General features: G+C 35.7%; 1 protein-coding gene across 4 annotated transcripts in view; it reads right to left on the bottom strand.

The window, feature by feature from the left end:
- The window catches only part of MSRB3 (methionine sulfoxide reductase B3), a 195,425-nt gene that overhangs the window by 10,875 nt on the left and 162,850 nt on the right, over positions 1 to 21,700 (bottom strand). For all 4 annotated transcript variants that reach the window (XM_025402403.1, XM_025402405.1, XM_025402404.1 and 1 more), the window contains one exon: positions 2,251 to 2,348. In XM_025402403.1, coding sequence (XP_025258188.1) covers positions 2,251 to 2,348 — 98 coding nt within the window. The remainder of the gene's footprint in view (positions 1 to 2,250; positions 2,349 to 21,700) is intronic.

Raw genomic sequence — 21,700 nt, 5'->3', positions numbered from 1 at the left:
TGGCTCATGCCTGTAATCCCAGCACTTTGGGAGGCTGAGGCGAGTGGATCACTTGAGCTCGGGAGTTCAAGACCAGCTGGGCAACATGGTGAAACCCCGTCTCTACCAAAATTACAAAAAGTTATCTGGGTGTGGTGGTGCGTACCTGTGATCCCAGCTACTTGGGAGGTTGAGGTGGGAGGATTGCTTGAGCTCAGCAGGTGGAGGGTGCCGTGAGCCAAGATTGTGCCACTGCACTCCAGCCTGGGCGACAGAGTGAAACCCCATTTCAAAAACAAACAAAAAACAAACAAAAAAAATCCCCAAAACTAAATTGCATTAAGCCAACTGCTGGAAGATCATGGGATTTTTAAATTTTAATGACTCTTTTCAAGCTGTCTATCTATCTGGGCACCATAAAGAGCTCTGGAGAGTACCCTAATTCAAGTCTCAGCTCCGCCACTTAAAGCCACATAAACTGACCCAAGTTTAATTGTTCTCTTTGTGCGTCAGTTTCCTCAACTGTAACATAACAGAGAAAAAAAGTACCTACCTCAGAAGGTTATTGTGAGCATTAACCAGAGGAGCTTTTAAAAATGCTGCTCCCCACACTAAACCCGTCCAATTACATTAGACCCTCTGTGGGTGAAACCCAGCACTAGAAAGTTCCACTATCACCATCAGAGACTCCATTCTGAGAAACAAGAGTGAGCTGAAAATGTGATTCAGATAAAATATGAAGTCTAATTTTCAAGGGAGAGAGTAGTCCTCACACTTGGAGGACAGGAAACTTGCCAGTCTTTTTTTTTTAAATAAAAACAAAAATTCATCAGATGGTTAGGTTCAAACCAATCTCCCTCCCTACTTGGTAGTAAATATGCCACCTACTCCCTAAAAATCTTCTGCCTGGTGGAGGGGGTTAAAGAAAAATGGATAAAGGGCAGGTAAAGAATGCTGAGGGAGGCCCATATGGAAATCACTTTGCTATTACAGCTGCCTGATCATGCCCCTGTACCTCTGATATGTCCAACAGATTCCCCAACAAAATACCCTGTGGGGTCTATAACTTTCAATGCCACAATATTGCAAACTTTACATTTCACTTATTTAAAGCAGATTAAAAGAACAAGACTGACTTCCATAGAATACGCAGCTGCTCTTATTCCATGTAGATGGAAATTCTATGTCTCTGTGTTTAAGCACAAAATACCCACAAGTTCAAGTATCTCGATTGTGGGTGTCAGATTAACTATTTTTGCCTCCTCCTCAACACATGCTCATTTGTTTCCTTAGAGCCAGCATTAATTTGGTTAGAGCAGATGGACAGAACTAATTAGAAAATTATTGGAAATGAGGATGTCTGTATATGAGAAGAAGCAAAAAAGGAATTACCTTATCTCATATAGCTGACCTACCACTGAACTTTCACTTCCCACAGCCTCTCTTCAACCACCTTCCTCACACCCACATAAAAAAAGCCATTTCTGAGGTCTTCCTTGATTGTCTTTGGATCACTGCCATTAAAGGCATTCTGACTGAACAGTGGGTACACAGAACTGCAAGGAGAGGGAGATTATCAAAAATATCAGGTTATACAAAGCCACATAATGAATCTTCATATGCCCCAGGAACAGCCCACTCTTCACTTTACCGAGCCAATTGAAGATGATTTTTTCCTACCACTGATTTTGTTTAATAGTGGTGAAGCCAATAACTGGCTTTTATTTTATTTTATTTTATTTATTTGACATGGTCTTGCTCTGTTCCCCAGGCTGGAGTTTTATTTATTTATTTATTTGACAGGGTCTTGCTCTGTTGCCCAAGTTGGGGTACAGTGCATGATCACAGCTCACTGCAGCCTCCTGGGCTCCAGCGATTCTCCTGCCTCAGTCCCCTGAGTAGCTAGAACTACAGGCATACGCTACCATGCTCTGCTAAGTTTTAAAATATTTTCTGTAGAGACGAGGTCTCACTATGTTGCCCGGACTGGTCTTGAACTCCTGGCCTCAAGTGATCCTCCCCACTCGTCCCTCTCGAAGTGTGGGATTACAGGCATGAGCTATCATGCCGGCCTTAACATTCCACTAGACTTGCTAAACACCTGAACATAGGCATCCCTCGGACTTCATATAGACTTCGTCAACCTTGTCTGTCCTTCTTGTGACCAGTCACTTGGCCTTAGTTGCTATATTTAGCATAACCAGGAGTCCTGAAAGTGTTTGCAAATGCAGAGGGAGCAGCGTATTGGTTTTTCAGAAAGGATGAACTCACCTGAGAGCAGCTTGTTTCCACCCTGTGCATCCCATAGGAAAAGTCATCTGTGAATGTGATTGCCTCAGAACTGATCACATCATGGAATGAAGGCCAACCTGGGGCACAGCAGGCACAAGAACCAAAGCAGAGACGAGAGTTACATAGCCTTGGGTTAGAATGCATTTTAAAGAATACTAAGCAAATAATGAAAATCCTTAGTGTATGTTTAACTTTTCAACCTGAAAAAAAGAAAGGTCAAAAGCTGAAGGAAAATATATTTTACAAGAGTACAGTAATTTTTTTAACTCCTTCCTCACATTCAGATTACAGTTGCATTGGGGTTTGGTGCTTCATGAGACATTCTTAGACCATCCAATAGTTTTCTAAAGCATCCTTGAACTTAGAAGGTTCTCTCTCACCACTCTTTCTCTTGTCTTCAAGAGTCACTGGGCATGGCCCTGAAGCACTAAGAATCTTCCATTATGATGTTTTCCAAAACACAATTAGTTGGTCTGGCTGTTAACTTTTCAACTATTCCATGTCTCCTTAGAAAGCAAGCTTTTTCAGTACTTAGTTTAGATAGTTAAAATATTTTTTTAAAAAAACAACTATCCTGTTGTCACCATCCTCATCTAATTTCCTGGAACAAGGGCTATCTGGAAATCATAGCATCTATCTACTTTTATGGGCAAGAAGCTTGTTCACTTCACAGGCGACTCATAGAGCATCAGTCCTCAGACATCTCTGGGTAGCACCTTGTCTCAAAGAGCATCTAGTTCCAATTTTTATTTATTCTAGTGATTTTAAAAATATATGCACACTTTAAGAAACTTGATGGTAAATGGATCATAAGATTGTACAAATGTTTTGAGTGTACAGTCAGGTTTTATTGTTTTTATGTTTTTATGGCATGTTTTTATGTTTTCCCAAAATATGTCTGGAGTTACTGAGCTGAAGCCTGAATCCCCAAAATGATGAAAGAGGGGCGATATTGCTGAAGTGCTGGTGCATTTTTTTTTTTTTTTTTTTTTACAAGTCAAATTTTCTTCTTCAGAAAGGAAGAAGCCTGTTAAGAACCTGGTGCTTTGTGGTAATACATCTATTGAAAGAAAACAGAATGCAAACTTCAACAACATGATTTGCAGTTTCAAACAAAACAAATCAGATTAAGCCAAATCCCCCAAGCTCCCTCATCTCCCACAGTGCAAGAGTATAGTATTGATAGTCAGTGCTAGATTTAACACCAAGAGTTTTAACACTTTCTAATTCCTTGATTTGAGCTCAAAATTGCTACAAAGCACCAGGAAAACCTTAACCTTCCAGGCTATACCCTTTCACAAAAATTAATTATGCTGAGACATACTAGTATTCTTAAGAAAATGAGTATCTTCCCATTTTCTAAATTCTAAAGAGAATTTCAATATATTCCAGGCTATAATATTTGGTTCACAATGGTTACTTGACACATTTAGGGGTTCTTCTTTGTTAATAATAGAAGTGCCAATTGCTAGTGAAAACAGGTTTAATGGTGATATTTGAGGACATTGAAAAATAAAGTCATTTATCTATGAAAAGAAAGAAAACGTTCTGTATTTTCCTTTTTAACCTTCAAGGGCATAACTCATTTAATTGCAATTTAAGGCAACTAATATTATGGGAGGGACACACTTGATTTAGTAGTAAACAGGCAAACAGGTTTAGGAGTTTCGTTGTTGTGTTAAATTTACTATAAAGCTACCTTACCCCAGCACCATATAGTCCTATTCCTAGAATTCAAAATAGGTATAGAGAAATAGATATACACACATATATTTTTCCTTTATGCTACATTGCATCTTATATTTATTTATCTTGTTCTAGACATCACCCTGGATTTGTAATTTATTTTCATGCCTTCCTCCCTAACTAGTTAGTGAACACCTTGAAGGCAGAGTCTAACCTCATTGACCTGAGTATTCTTATTGCCTAACACAGTGTCCAGTACAAAGGCACAACTCAAATGTTTCTTAAACTGATTTCCAGTTAGCCTTAAATAAGCAAATGAGATCAACAATTACAGCACATCAGAGAGTTCCACAAGAAAGAGAAAGAATAAAATCATACTGCTTACAGACTAAATTAGGAAATGTCAATGCTAGTTTCTCACTGCAGTACCCAACTTGGCTCAATCACTGTAATTAAGCCTCTTTATGTAGGGGAGAGGTTTACTTCTTGTGTATTTAGGAGAGGAGAAACACGAAGTTCATATAGTTCACTCATTTTACAAGGTTTTGGGGGTGGGAGGGAGGAGAAAGATAAGTTATTTGCCAAGGTTACACAGGCAGTAAGTAGCAAAACCAAAGCTAGGATATGAATACTCTGACTTTAGGACTCTCTTCTCATGTTCTACTTTCTTCCTCAATTTTTTCTACCTGAATTAGATATGCACAGGATTTTCCAGAAAACTATATTCAAGAATAGAGCAGGATGAGGGAGGTTGAAACAGAGTGCAGGTCTCAAAAGATTTCAGTGTTTCTGGGAAACTGTTGATGCTTGAATAGTTTGTTGTTTACCACGGGATTATTTAAACATTAGAAGAGACACTCAAAAAATAAAAATAAATAAAGATATTTCAAAACTTCCGAAAACTCACAATCTCCCTTTGCCCTGTAGAAGAGATGGCAGTTTTCAAAATGGAATATTCAATATGTCAACCCAAATCTTGATTAGTGGAGATGGACAGGAAAAACCACGCTGGAGACTGTAACTCCCTGTGGTGGAACACACATTTCAAAAGAGAATCATGACTAACTTGGCCAATAAGGTTAACAAAGGAGAATGCTGAGTTGCTTTGCTAGACTTCTCAGAAAAAGTGACATTCTATACAAAGAGTACATCAGAAAGGTAAGTACTTAATGACAATCAAACTAAGAAGGACCTTCCCACAATAATAAATTGTCTTATGGCAGGGAAGCCACAGTGATGACAGCACTTTGAAAACGGAATTCCCTCATCATGTGAAAGTATTTAAAGAAGGAGCTCTTCACTGCTGTAAAAATCCTCAAAGGAAACCTTGCCCCCACTCCTAATAATAAGGAAAGCGCTTCAAAGGGTGATAGGCAAAGACTGAAGCAATCTGCGTCTTGTTGAGAAAATTATCTTGAGCAAAAGGGTGGGGGAAGGGGAGTGTGTTTGTCAGTTTTGACATTAAAGAAAGATAATCCATCCTCCTTTCTCTAGGATTTTCCTTTTGGTCTTCTAACAAAACATTATTTGTTTTGGATGCATTCCATGCACTTTTTAAAAGAAAAGTCATGTGAAAACCTGTATAAGCAGTGTCAGTTCACCCCACCCCCAATACATCCCTTAGTTTCTATTTGATGAGACTGGATTAGGCCTATTATAATTTCATTTCAAATAATATAAACTGTACATTTTAGATATTAGCCAATTATTATCAAGGATGCCTTATTTTCAATAAATAGTTTCACCCCTCAAAGAATTCCCATCTCTAGATAGCAAATAAATATATGTAGTACAACTGAAGCAGGCAGGTTGAAATATGGCAGTTCTGCCTCAATTTTATTCACCTATCAGGCCACACTCATCTGCAGATATAATATCATACTACTCATATCATGTGAAGCAACTCCAGAATAGGCTCATCTTCGTCTCAAATATAAGAGCAAGTGATCCAGATTAGTTGTTGTAGCTTCTTTGGTGCTTGCTATATCATCTACACTAGAATGGATTTTTTAAGATTGCAGTATAAATAATTATTCCCCCTCCAACCCATAATTGAATAATGGCATAGCTCTCCAGTAGTATTCTGTTGACAAATTCTAAATGCTTCATGCCAACTGCCTCATGAGGAAAACTTTCTTAGCTCTCCATCCCAATCAATCTCACCTTCTTTAAAAAAATCTGTGAAACATGTTGTTAAAGTTAGCAAGAGAGTGTAAACAAGTTGAAGCCAATTCTATCTGTATCATGTCTAGAAAATGTGGCCCTCATTGTCCTATTCTTAATTTAACAAGAACTGCTATTCAGCTTCCACTTCCCCTAATCCTTCCCCACCCTAAAATAAAAATTAGAAACCTTGGTAGTCAGCTACATGACTCATCTGTAGAACCTAGCAGAAACTGCTCATGAATGAGAACTTATTGAATTGAAAGGTAATTACACATGTTTTGTTATTTTCAAATGTAAAGTAAGTTTGAACACAATGAATCCCACTAGGTTTGGGTGATGATTCAATAATGATGATACATATTTTAGCACAGTTTTGATGAGACAAGCTGGAGGTATAGGTCCTTATTTGTGTGTGTATCAGTCCTCACAGCTCTCTAATTCCAGGCCATATTTCAAAATTTGTAGTATTCGGATTATTTGTAGCTGGAATCTGCTAACCTTACTGATCACAATTTACCTTATCACCTAACTCAAAATAAATAATCCAACTCTCTTGTGTAGTCCCCCTGCTAACAAGAATTGTTTGAAGCTTACAGCCCTGACTCTTGCCAAATTATTTAATATTCACTTGAACTGATGCTTCAAGTATAACTTGTATCTCACTTAAAAACTGATTCTTTATTCCCCTTCAAAGACCCATTTGGTTGCAATATAGTCTTCCAAAAATTTAAGTGGTAATCGGCCGGGCGCGGTGGCTCAAGTCTGTAATCCCAGCACTTTGGGAGGCCAAGACAGGTGGATCACGAGGTCAGGAGATCGAGACCATCCTGGCTAACACGGTGAAACCCCGTCTCTACTAAAAAATACAAAAAAACTAGCCGGGCGAGGTTGCGGGCGCCTGTAGTCCCAGCTACTGGGGAGGCTGAGGCAGGAGAATGGCGTAAACCTGGGAGGCGGAGCTTGCAGTGAGCTGAGATCCGGCCACTGCAGTCCAGCCTAGGCGACAGAGCGAGACTCGGTCTCAAAAAAAAAAAAAAAAAAAATTTAAGTGGTAATCAACCAAATATGTGCATGTGGTAGAAAATCAAACAAGATGGCTCATAATGAAACATTCCCTGTCAGTTTCTCCATACCCACAGGAAACCATGATAAATAGATTTTCTGTTTAATTCTTTAAAAATATGCTTATGCTGCTGTCTCTTATTTCATTTTAAACCTGTGCTGTCCAATACAGTAGTTATCAGTCATGTCATTGTTTAAATTTGAATTAATTAAATTTAAATAAAATTACAGTTCCTCAGTCACACTAGCCACATTTCAAGTTCTCAACAGCTACAAGTAGCTAATGGTGACCATATTAGATAGCACAGATATACATATAGAATATTCCCACCAAGATTTCCACAGACATAGAACATTTCCATCATTGCACAGTGACGTTTTAGACGTTATGAATTGATTTCTTCTTATGAAAGATTAAGATTTAGCATTCTTACCTACATAATCTCCCCTCCATTCCCCTTTCCAATCTTTTAATACTTAGGTTATTTTTAATTTCTTGAAAACCTCATTGGGTAATGTCTGCCTCTTGAACTAGAATGTAAGTAAAAATAAAAGCAGAGAGTTTGTTTCATTTACCACTGCATTGGCAACAAACCAAAAAAGTGCCTGCTACATAAAAGGTGTTCCAAAAAAACTATCTCATAAATGAACAACCAAATGCATGAATATCTAGCTTAAGTAGATATTTAGTAGCTAAAGATAACAGCATTCGGCTCCCCACTCTCATCTTCCTTGGCACCCTCATCTTCCCTCCACCTATCCTTTGCCCCATTCCAAAGACCAACCATAATTAAGTCTTCCGTGCTTTTCTATAGATTCTAAGAGTTGAAAATTAAGCAACATTATTTGTATTATTCTGTCAAATCCTTACTGCAACAAGCAATCCTAGGAGACCAAAAATTAAATTAATTTTCCATTTTTTCACAGCAACACTTGTTAAAAGGCATGCCACGCTTCTTTTTATTTTTGTTTGGGTTATGACTTTATTACACAACTGTACAAACTTCTGTATTCAAAGTTTTACTTTTTGAGTTTTCAATTACAAACATTTCAAGCATATGCAAAAGTATACAAATAATAGACTAGGTGTTCACAATTTAACAGATGTTCACTGCCCAGGTTTCACAGATACTACCTTGTTTTCTATATTGGCTTCAGGTTTCTTTCTTCCCCTCTTTCTCCAACAATTACAGCAGACCTGCCTCTAACCTTATTCCCTACTCTTATGCCTCCTGGTACTCCAAAGACAATTACTTACCTACCATTCCCACACTGATTTTGATTCATCTTCTACATATGCCTATATCCAGAAACAATATATACTGTCTTAAATGTTTAGAATTTTATATAAATGGCATTGAATTGTAGGTATTTTTTTTGACAACTTATTTTTTCACATTATTGTTGATCTCTGGCTTTCTTGGTAACCATATCATCTTATTTTATAAACAAAGTATCTTTTCAAATATTCCTGAGAATATTAACTAGAGAGTTGTTTTATTTTAGTTTTTCTATGATTCTCTAAAATATCTCTGCTCCTTCTGGGGCAATTCTTCTCCTTATCTTGATTTTTAAATTTCAAGTTCTTGGTTTCCTTCATATGTCTTTGGGGATCTTTGATCAACAGTTCCTATATAAACATGGAGGCAAGGTCAGTTATCCTACACATCTGATGGAGGTTTTCTCTGCTATTAGATGTAGTATGGGTTTGTATCCTTAGCCAGCCTTTCCTCTGAATATAAAAGCTGCCTGGGAACTCCAGGACTGCTGTCGTCAGTTGCTGATGGACAAGGTTTCATCCTGGGGTTCCCTGAATACCTCAATGGGGAATGGTTTACTCTGGAATATCAACACCTCAATAGCATGCCCAATTATCCCAGACAGGCTGTTTAATATCTTAAGAGAGCAGTCTTCCAGGCTTGTTTTCTTGTGGGTAACTAATGATCTGTCATTCTAAATACAAAGATAAGGAAAATATAAAACTAGTCTAGTTGTTCTTTAGACTTCCAGTTAAGCATCTTGTTGTCAGGCCCCCATTTTGCTCTTGCAAATTGAAGAATTGAGTTCCGAGCCTTTTTGTAATTCTGCTGGGCATCTGCAACAACTTTTGCACATATTTTGGGCTGCAGCTTTCTTTAATCGGTCATACCCATTAATACATTTCCACCCATTTTTTTTTCTTGGGAAAACTTTGAGCTTCCTTTTCTATTCAAGGCTCCCTACCCCACTCCAATTCTCTTTGCAATGGATTTCTTCTACTTTTACTCCTTCTACTCTTCCTCTTCTTTTCCTTACTCTCATTTTGAAAGAGGTCTCTTGTGAGAGAGGGGAAACAAACATGTATGCTCAGTTTATCATCCTGAATAAGAAGGTAAGATTTCTTTTTAATAAACTGCAGACATTAGTCTCTTGATCTAATATTTTATTTGAAGAAGCAACAAATTTGAGGCATCGTAATTTTTCTACTAACTACAATTACATTTTAAAAGCCTTAATGATAAAAATATCAAAATCAGTGTAAGTTTTAGCAGCTTTAACTGGCTCAGATTTCACTCTGTGGCTAAAAATGGATTATGGGTTAGCTGTATGAGATTAACACAAACTTTTATGACAACTGCAATGGCATCTGAGTTAGAATCAGTAGGTTAGGATGGTCTCTTCATTGCCTAGTTCAGTGGAAAGGAATTTCTTAGACCACTTTTCAAGTTTATATTTGCTTGGTATTGTTTGAGAATTTCTTGTATTTCTTCCCTCCTGCCATTGCAAATATAAGGATGTGTCCCCCTTTATGCTGATGACATGATTTCATTACTTCAAACAAACAGTAGTGTCAAGAAGCAAACTAGTTCAGTTCAGACAAAGAGTAAATATGACAAAAAGAAAATCACTGGTTTTGGCAAACATTCTCCCATGCTTCATTCAGCTTTATTAAGAGGTATCTGAAATAAAAAATGATACTTAAAATATTTATCTTGGCCAGGCACGGTGACTCACACCTGTAATCCCAGCACTTTGGGAGGCTGAGGCAGGTGGATCACCTGAGGTCAGGAGTTCAAGACCAGCCTGGCCAACATGGTGAAACCCATCTCTACTAAAAATACAGAAATTAGCTGGGCGTGGTGGTACATGCCTGTAGTCCCAGCTGCTCTGCAGGCTGAGGTGGGAGAATCACTTGAACCTGGCGGGTGGAGGTTGCAGTGAGCCGAGATCGTGTCACTGCACTCCAGTCTGGGCAACAGAGTGAGACTCTGTTTCAAAAAACAAAAACAAAAACCAAAAACCAAAATATATATATATATCTTGAAAAGTAGGGAATTTAGAATATACATAAAATTAGCATAAACCTATAGACTCTAAAAATTCATGCAGATAAAAATGCAAATAAAATTTAAATTCAACGTGCTATTCAAAAATTAACTTTATTTTGGTTAACAGGTTGCCCTGCTTTCTCATCTACTTGTCCAGGAACTCAGTAGTTGTAAATGGTGGTGGCACTGCTGCAAGGGGCATTCTGGATAAAATGATGATTGGGGTCCACCTGAAGGCTTTTAAGCAGCCTAGTAACATGATCAAATTTGTATTTTAGAAAAATGGTTCTGAAAGCAGGCTGGAGGGATTCGGGATAAGAGGGAACATGGAAACGTGTACATCAGATGAGAGACTATACTGGAACAGAAATAATGAAGCTTTAACGGGACTGGGAAGTAGGAGAGAGTTTACAGAGCAATCAAGAGAGCAAAATTTACTGATTTTGGCGACTGCAGTACATGTAGGGCAGTGAAGAAGGGCAGGATCACATTATTACTAGGTTTCCAGCTTGTGTAACTAGCTGAATCATGTTAGAGATACATTTTCACAGAGAAAATAACAAAATCAGTTTCTTGTGGATCTAGGAGACAAAGGAATATGTGGGCTCAGAAATGAGAGCCAAGCTCTAGATGCAGACTGGAAAGTCATCAAAACATAAAAGACAGTAAGGTCCTGGATAAAGATATGTAGGAGGGATGAATATAAAGGGAGAGGAGAACCAGACAGGTATTTAAATGTTGAGCAAAAGAATAAGAGTCAGTAGAGGAAAAGAAAAGAGAGCATTTCAAGAAATAGGAAGAGGACAAGGGAATCAGGACAGAATCTGAAAAAAGAGAAAATTGCTTAAGGATGGAGGACAGACAGCAGTCACATAATCTACAGAAAGGACAAGTTAAGTAAGACCTGAGAGACACTGCAGATTTCAACAATGAGTATTAGATTGGAAAGCATAGTGAAGAAGAGACAGTGAACAGATACTACTCTTTTACAGCTTGCAGGGAAGGAAGGCTACAGGAAGAACACAATGAGGTTTATTTTAAGATATTTGGAATCAAGGTCCCTATCACTCATCTGATGTTTCTGTGTTTTCTGAAGTGTTCAAATGTCACAATATTACTTTCCTAATGAAATTTTTGCAATAAAATTAGTGACATAAAAATATTTAGACCTGTTAAAAAAATCTTAAGCATTACTTAAATGCTCCAAAGGATACTGAACAGAAGCCATATTTGAAGGAAGAATACAAGAATATTTTATTTTTATATTTTTTAAATTTGTTTGTTCTTCCTAATATCTTGTGGTCCACCAAACTGAGAGTCATGGCTGTAATGCTTTAAATGACCATTGTAATCTGTTTTGTTTTTTGACACAAAGTAGGTGCTCAGTCAATATGTCTGGAGAAATTAATCCAGAGCTTTCATTCTAGGTCAGGCTCCCAGGTCAAACATGTTTGCAGCACCCAGTAGTACTTTTTTTTCAAGCCATGTATAATGGTTTGCAATTATTTACTTATATGGGTAATTTTTGATTGATGTTTGCTTCTTTCACTAAATACTATGAGACCATGATTACTTCATTAACTACTACAATGTCAACACCAAGCTCATGGAAATATTTCTTAAATAAATTATAAAGAAAATATCACGTATTTCATTATTTACATTCTATTTACAATATTTGACTTAATTAAAAGATAATAACTTCCCACTTAGAGCAGTCAAAATTACAGAGACAAAAAGTAGAATGATAGTTGCCAGGGGATGGTGGGAAGATGGAAAGGGGCATTATTATTTAGGGGTCCAGAGTTTCTGTTTTATAGGATGAAAAAAGTTCTGAAATTGGAAGGTGGCGATGGTTGCACAACAATGTGAATGTATTTCATACCACTGAACTGTACACTGAAAAACAGTTAACATGCTAATTTTCTTATGTGTATTTCACCACAATAAAAAATCAGAGAAAAAAAAATGATGATGACTAACTATAAGCCAGGATAGAGAACTCTCCCCGGAACTGAATCAGTGAGCTCCTTGATCTTGGACTTCCCAGCCTCCAGAACTCAGAGAAATAAATTTATTCTGTTTAAGCATGCACACACAAAAAGAATCCCTTAGCCTGAATATGACTATCACTGGGTCAACTGAAAAAAAAATTTTTAAACTAGGCAAACAATTTCTACTGTTTTACTTTAGATTTTTTTTTATAAATATCAAATTTATCATGTTTACTCTTCCTGCCTATCAAAAATAGTGCACTTCTTCAAAAAATGATTAACTAGTTCAGATGTACAAACCGTGTAGCCTTATCACCCATAATCATTTCAGGCATTTGAATCTATTTAAGGACAATATGACTAAGACTGTCAAGAACACTGAGGTGTCCCTGGGCACTGTGAACATCTGGTATCTATTCTCTTTGGAGATTAATAATGTAGCTGTACTGCAGTAAGCTTTACTAATTCCTTTGAGCCCTGCACAACATTTTTAAATGGTTCCAAACACACAGGATCTCTAATTGGTATGGATTTCATCCACAGTTTTCTTGCAATCTCAAAATATCTCAGCAACTCCTAAGCAGGAATTGACAGGGGCCAGCTTCCCTATTTCCCTTTGTGAAGGCAGCTATTAATAATATTTTTTCAGGTTCAATAAAATTACTGAACTCAAACCATTTCAACCAAAAACCTGGAGAGGGAGACTTTATTTTCCCTGGCCTGAACACTGTCTCTTGCTACTTTAAATCACAGTTAACGTTTTTAAAAATATATCTTACACAGAAGTCAGTTGTAGACCTTCAGCATCAAAGGACCTGAGCCACATCACATGTAACAGCCTGATCTTTAGCCATAATTTCTAAGTGCCATTAAAAAATGTCTCTCAAAATGGTTTTAAATTTAGTGTTGACCTAGTAACCTTGATCCAAAAACATTCAACTTTAGATGATTATTTTATTTTGCTTCCAAAAGCTCTTCAGTCCAGTGAGGCATCCATTAGGAAGCTTCACAAGGAGTTTGAAGTTTGCTTAGAATTTATTAGCTACATCAGACAGGAAGATGGTGATGTGGGTTGCTTGCTGAGCAAAGATTATTTACTGTGCTTAACTGCCCTTAAAAATACAAAGTGAGATATAGGATGGGGAAATTCAAAGAAATACAGATTCTACTCTCAGCAACATGCAATCCAGACTAAAAATGAAATAATGATCCATTCAACTGCAGTCCTGAATTAGGGCTATTCACTACAAAGCATTATTTGGGACTCTAAGACAAACTATTACTTACATTTTTGGTTGGGTACTTATCAAAAATGTCAGAGTAATTCCTCTCATAAATATATGTACCTGATGAAAATGTAAGATTACTTCTGAGGGGCAGTTAAGTCTCAACATTCTTTCCCTTATCTAAACTTTCTCCTGACATTTTTCTCTAACTGAAACCTCTCCAACTTCTGAATAGGCTTTAGATCTTTATTCTAGTATATATATTTTAAATACTACAACCTGAATTTCCTTGTTTTCATAAATCTTCTATGATCATTCACTGATCTACAACACCTTTTTATGATATATCAAAACTTAGTCCACCTACTAAAATTTAAATTCTGAAAACCATTCTTGAAAATACTGTTTTCAACTATCTTTAGAAACAGAAGAGATTGCTCAGAAAAGCTATTAAGAACAAATACTTTAGGACAAAATAATTACTTAGAATTGTTTACATGACAATGGTGTTTTGCCTTTGTGGCAGGCAGACACATGGCAAAATTGAAGCAATTTAGAAAATACTGTATGTTCCCTAATATATTAATTTTAAAAAATAGATTACATCGAAAAGGCATGAAGGAACCTACATCAAACCAAAGCATATTCTATTACCACCCCTTCTTTTTAAAATCCTTTAGGGAAATCTTTGCCGACCTCCAATGCTCTACTTTGTCACATACGTATCACTTTCCAATATACCATAACTGTTTATTATGCTTTTTGTCTCCTTTATTTTCCCAGCTAGAATGTAAGCTCCAGGAAGGGAAAGATAATTGTTTTGTTCCCGGTGTATTCCAAACTCCTCAAATGCATTTTGGTTGAATGAATTTTCTATATGCATTCCTGTTACCCTGGAAATCTGGAATTTAAAGACAATACTAGCTTTGGTTTTAAAATACACAGATACAAGTCTTTGTAACAGAATTAGTTATAGAGTCTCCAGGTAATCTATTAATATTTATTGAAGAGTTTGGCACCTGATGACAGTCTTCTCTAAATCCCAAACAACTGCCTACATTCTAGGAAACCTCAATGAAGGTAACCTACTTATCACTCCTCATATTGACAGCTCTAGGAGTACCTCAGAGAACTAAACTAAGTTCATAGAGCCAGGGTCCTGCAACAAGACCTGTAGGTACCAGGCACCCTTGCAATCTGACGGTTTCAATGGCTTTGAAACTGACCACTGACAAGCTTAAAGTGCGTTAAAATTAGATGTCATCACATGAAGAGTGTTAAATCTCAGATGGATAAATTTGGCAAAGACACTATGGTACTGTAGTCATATTTTAATGTGTCCACTGGACCTCTGTTATCAAAAAAAAAAAAATGAAATTCAATAAAGGTCCAAGCATACCCATAATATAATCCATGACCCACACTTTGACATATTATTTTGTCAGTTGTGCAGTAATATTTAAGTCTCACTCCACTAAATGGTAAATTATTAATAGGCAAAAGATATAGCCCCTTAGTACTCAGTAGGCCCTAAATAGATAACTTGTTAAATAAGTGAGCCAACCTGGGGCTGAAGAAAATATTAACAAAAATTGTGAAAATGATATAACAATCAATCAATTTCTATATTTCAGATATTTGTAATAAACATCACCTCGCAAGTATTTATTACTACTTATGTCACTAGACCAGAGTAACCATAGGTTACTATTTCTTGGTAGTATACTGTGGGCACCTATGAGATCTCTTTGATCTTATCTAGTTTGGGTGGCACGAAAGTTTGGAAGCCTTAGTCAGTATCCACAAACATAAAGCACTGTAGTACTATTATAGCATTATATAGTCTTTTGATATTTGGCTTCCTTTTAGTGTTTAAAAAATTACAAAAGTCTCAGGAAGGTATTATTAAATTTTTATGCATTGTTATTTGTAATGGCTGTTTCACACAATTTTTACCTCTCAATTAATCTCAACTTTTTGCTCAGTCCCTGATGTTTCCCTTGGTTTCTGGCCTCCAAGATACCTTAATGTTATTATGCATTGTTGCTTTTTAAAAATCTTATATGCACATTTATTAACCACATATAAATGCATAATTGTGAACATATCATACACATCTTAAGTACAAACTTTATTATCTTTTTTCTTGGTCCTTTTCCCCATCTTATAGAAAACCTATGTTAACAACCTAAAGAAGGTTCTACCACATTTTTGTTCATGTTTGTATAGCCATACAAAATAATAGACATCTACATATACATAAATGTAAATGTTCTAGTAGCTGCATAATATTCCACTGTGCAACTCTCTCCTGAATGACTGTGTTTCCAACTGTTTTTTCTCTATGAAACACAGGGCAATGACATCCTTGCATATATGGTCTTACATCTGGTGGAATTTTCTATCATCATGGGACAAATTCTTAGGCCAAAGGGTAAATGCTAGGACATAGAGTATTTTGCATTTAATAGATATTTCTAGATAGCTTTCCAAAACTAATACAGTTAAATACTCTTTTCTCCATGCCCTCAGCAACAATAGGTGTTGTAGTTTTTATAAATTTCCAGTAAATTATTACCAGTAGCTAATTTAAACAAAATTTGTATTTCATTGGCTATGTGTAAGGTAGACAGCTCTTAATGTTGGCGATTTGAATTTGCTCTTCTGGAACTTGCATCTTCATATTCTTTGTCCATTTTCTATTGGGTTAGTTGCTGTTTTCTTCTTAACTGATTAACAGTTCTTTATAAATTATAGATATTAATTACTAACATCTGCATTATAATTATTCTTCTATATCTATTGTTTCTGTATTTGACTTTGCTTTTGATTATTTTATTCAAATATGCCTGTCCCTTTCTTTTGCAGTTTCTGGGCTACCAGCCTTGGTTAAAAAGAGTTCCTGCCCCTGAACTATACACACGGTATCCTATATTTTCACATAGGATGTTTGTTTTGCATTCAGATCTTAATCAGGAATTTCACTAAGTATACGCTATAATATTATAATTTTATTTTCTTCTAAACAGAATACCAGTTGGGCTATCAACAAATTTTAAACTGTTCATTTTTGACTAAGTTGAAATACCATGTTTATAAACTGTTGTTTACACTGTTATCTACAAGTCTGCTCTACTAATCTATTTGTCTATCCCTATGCCAATATAAGTTTATTATGGTGGCTTTATAGACTGGTCTTATATCAGGAAAGGCAAGTATCTACTACTGTATTTCTTTTTCATAAATATCATAAATATTTCTGCTCTAGGTTTTTTTCTTTAATCAGGTTTATTATGAGTTAATCTATTTTTTTGATCTTTCAAAGAACCAACTTTGGATTCTTTGTTCTTTCTACTCTTGTTTGATGTTTTGTTTCATTAGTTTTAGCTTTTATCTTTATTCCCATCTTCCTAGCATTTTATTGTTCTTTTTATAAAGTTCCTTTATTTTTCACTTTTTTCTATCATAATGAAGGTATTCAAGATTACAACATTTCCTTTAAGTTTAATGTTCATTGTATCCCATAGAGCTAGGTATTTATCTCTAGTTTTATTGGATTATTATAAAAATACAGCCCATACAAAATCTCTAGTTTCTAAAATTCAAGATTTTCCTTGTAGTCACACACATGACATATCATCTTTTAATGTTCCATGAGAATATAAAATTATATTTTTTATTTGAAAGATGTTTTTTATTTGAAAGATATTTCATCTATAAAAAAAGTTGATTGTACTATTTGGTTATCCTCTATCCTTATTTAGTTTGACTACACATATATCTCAATCTGACAGAGAGATCAAAGTTATCCACTATAACTGTGTATTTTTAAATCAAGTTTTCTTTCATTTCTAAGGTTCTGATTCATATATTTATTATTTACGTTAATTTATTCCTATAGGTTTATGATTGCTCTGTACTGTTCATGGATAGTACCTTTTTATTGTCATATAATTCCCCTTTACCTTCTGCACTTTTTAGCTTAATTTTCACTCTGCCTGATATTAATATTGCCATTCTGCTTTCTGTTTCGTTTGCCTTGGCCTAGTATATTTTAACCACAAAGCTTTCTTTATACTTTGTTTGCTTCTTGTAAGTAGCAAATAACTAGAACTTAACCCAATCTCTGACAATTTGTCTTGTAATGGGAGAATTCAGTTCATTCATATTTGACTTAACAAGAGACATACCTATTTTCCTTTCATTTTTCCTTATATTTATCCATTTTATGTTGTGCTTGTCCCCCTTTTTCTGCTACTCAGATGAAATTCCTATTCATTCCATTCTTGTCCACTATTACATCATTTTCTTTTTTGTATGTGTATGCTTACAAACAAAGAATTATCTGCTGTTATTGGAAAATCAGATACCATTTCCTCCATAAAGACCCATTGTCTTCCATATCAAGATGCTATATCCTCCCTTTTCTGCTTCCCTTTCCTCTCACCCAAGTAAAATAAAGCCTTTGGAAAACTCTCATTTTCCTCCACTCTGCCTTCCTCTCCTGTAGACGTTATCTGTAGATGTTATCCAGCTATCTTTCTATTTTCCAGGATTGCAAATGAGAAACTTAATGCTAACCTGACACTTCTATTGTAAATTTGGAAGCTTATAAGATTTTGTGTTTATCCTTAAAGTTCGGGAATATTATCTTACTAGGCTTTACCTTGCTCATTAATCGTATGTAGAATTTAGTGAGCCTATTCAGTCTGTAGATTTGAGTTGCTCTATAGGTCTCCCAAAAAAGTTTCGATTATTTGCATGTTAAGCCTCCTGGATCTATCTTCCAAGTCTCTTAATTTTTCTTTCATGATTTATACCTCTTTGTGTTTTTGCTCTGTGCTTTGAGATATTTCTTCCAATTGATCTTGTAGGCAACGAATTTGGTCTCAGCAGTGGCTTCCTTCAACTCACCTACTAAATTGTTTACGTGGGAAATCATGATCTTTTCAAATCTCCAAAACACTTTTTGGGGACTAGACATGAATTCCCTTAATTGTATCAGAAAGAATTTTTCAGCTGCAAAAAAACAAACAAAAAAAAAACCCCACAAATAAGTGCCTTATGCAATAAAGGAATTATTGTTTCACATAACAAGGAGTCTATATTCCAGTGGTTCCATGTTGGTCAAGTCAGTGGCATAATTACCTCATCAGGGCCAATGTCTGCCCTCCTCACAATGTCAGTGATATCCGCCTCATGGTCACACAATGGCTACAGTAATTCCAGACACCACAGGCAGATAAAACAACATCTAGTGAAAAAGGGAGCACTTCAGCCAGTGTGTCTCTTTTTGTTAGTGAGCAAAACCTTTAGCAAAAACTCCCAGAAGATTTTCCCTCAGATCCAACTGACCGGGAATGAAGCATCTGTCCAACTGAAATCAACCACTGACAAGGGAAATGGAATTTTATGATTGGCTTAGATCAATTATTATTTATCTGGGGAATATTCACTTCTCTCCTGAGCAAAAGAGATAAGTATAATTGGATTAGGCAAACAGTGTCATGACAACTGGCTTTTTTTTTTTTCCCCCCTTGGTTTAGTTGTCGTCTGTCTACTGTAGGTGTTGTTTTATTGGATATGTGTCTATTTGCTCAGACTGATCCTGTCTCACTGCAGGACTCCCTTAGATATGTTTTCATTTTTCTTTTTTGGTCTCACTTGGGATCAGGCCTGGTTGTTAATATAATCCAAAAACTGGTAGTCCTACGGATAGTGAAAATCCAGACACAGATGAACTACCAGATCTTGCTGAGAGAATAAGAGGATAAAGAATAAGAAAAAGCCTCCTGTATCCAAAATTCCTGTTACGAACAGTGATGCAGCTCAGATGTTTAGCCGCTTCTTAGTCTCTGGGAATAAGAAAGCTGGGTACACTTAGAAGTGACTATGCCTATCTCTACTCTTGAAGTCCATAAATCTTCTTAAGTCAAACTCCCTCCATGATCTGTCACATTCAAAATCCCGCCATCATGCTTTGTGATGCTGCTCTCTGGTCCCTTAGTCTACGGGGCAAAAACTTTACCCAAGTTGTCCATACCAAAATTACTGTCACTATTTAGCTCAAGAGGTTCAGAAAGACTGGAATAGAAAGTATAAGGCCACACACAGGACCATCTCCATTGAATATTATTGTTATTATTTGTGATGTTATGCTAAGTGGTTTACATATATTGTTGCATATATTGTGTACCCATCCTATTTATTCCCATTTTACAAGTAAAGAAACTGGGGTTTAGAGATTATTATGTACCTTTCACAAGGCTACTTTACTGTGCACCGTTAAGTGAAGTTGGCATGTAAATCCAAGATTATTTCCAAAATTCTTTCTTCTAAATCCTACACCAAACAATTTCTGTGGCAGCTCAGAGTTGACAAGTTGAGACAGTCTATTACAGAATATAACTAGTGATGAACAGAAATAAAATAGTAAGAAGCTAGAAACATTTCTGAAAGCTAGAAAAGTTCACATTCTACCCGATGATTAATGATTTTTGTAAATTTTCTTCTCAATAAACAATATTATATAATGAAATCCTGAGTTGCTTAATGTTCAGTAAATTAAAAAACTCTAGAAATGATGAAAAGATGCTATAACATCCACATCAGCGTTTCTTGAATTTTTGTTGTTGCTCCAGACCCTTTGGAAGTCTGGTAAAGCCTTCAGGAAAATGTTTCTAAATGTATGAGAACAAATACATGGGATTACAATGAAAAAATGATCTTTAAATACTGCTATCAAAAAACTGAAATAAACAAATGTGTTATATAGTAAAAATGTGCTTCTTTATTAACACATTACATAACAAGCTTTAATGGTGGATCTACTAATTATCGTAAGTTGGAAGTAGTAATGAGTGTAAACGTTATTTTGAGAAATCTGTGATGACTGTATTATGATATGAAAATATCTGTGACTTCTAATGGTGACAAAGTCATAGGTACTTCTGTGGGTTATCTATAACATATATCATAATTGAAGGAAATTGTGATTAGCGAGAATAAAATACGGATTTTTTCCCCATCCTAATTCATGGACCTTCTGAGTTTAATTCAAGGACCCCAGGTTAAGAACTCCTTATCTAAAGCCTATGCCTGAATATTCCAGGGACACTATATTGAAACCTCATTCCTACCTGGGCTGAACTATCATGACTTTTCCTAGAATATAATCATTTTTCACCATGTAACTTTTCTAAGTAGGATGTATTAAGTGGAAAAAGCATGGAAGATACAGTTTTATTTAAACACACATACATAAGCTAGGTTCAAATCATAGCTCTGCCATTTGCTATCTGTGTCTGTGAAATCTCTGACAAGTAACTTAACCTCACTGAGCCTCAATTTCTTCTTATATAATCTTCTTCTTATATAATCTAAAATTAAAACTATACTTCCTAGAATTATTGGTGATTATTGAAAAACCAGACAAAATATCTGGACTTTCCCTAGAAAAAAATAAATACATAAACCAAGCTTCAGGGTTCACAGACCTTGGTTTACTAACTCCAGCCTTATCTTTTATTGCTACTTTGATAAATTCCTTTCTTATGAGAAATGAATGTCAAGACCTTTACCTTTCAGAGTAGAAGAAATGCTGCCTCCAAGTCTATCAACTCTAGAAATCTCCACAAACTGTTATCCAAATCTTTCAAAGTGCTTTATAGAAAATATAACCTGAATCGGGGTTATATACTGGTTATATATCTAGGTTATATATCATTTTTTCAGTGTAGTGTAACATTATACTGGTATGAATATGAATAAACAGGTGTACAAGTATTAAGAAACTTGATGTACTACTCTTTGTTCAAAATCAATATTGCTCAGACTATAACTCTGACAAAATATTATGACCAAATCTGAATTTAACATCATGAGAAATAGGTGGAGAAGCTGGCAAAGATTCAGAAAAAAATATCACATATATAATAAAAGCATTAAAAACTTCCCTATACAAATGGCTAAATAAACTAGCAACTAG

This window comes from Theropithecus gelada, chromosome 11 (genome assembly GCF_003255815.1).
Source record: "Theropithecus gelada isolate Dixy chromosome 11, Tgel_1.0, whole genome shotgun sequence".
Classification (NCBI taxonomy): domain Eukaryota; kingdom Metazoa; phylum Chordata; class Mammalia; order Primates; family Cercopithecidae; genus Theropithecus; species Theropithecus gelada.
Note: the sequence above shows the minus strand (reverse complement) of the source record. Positions and strands in the feature narration are given on the sequence as shown.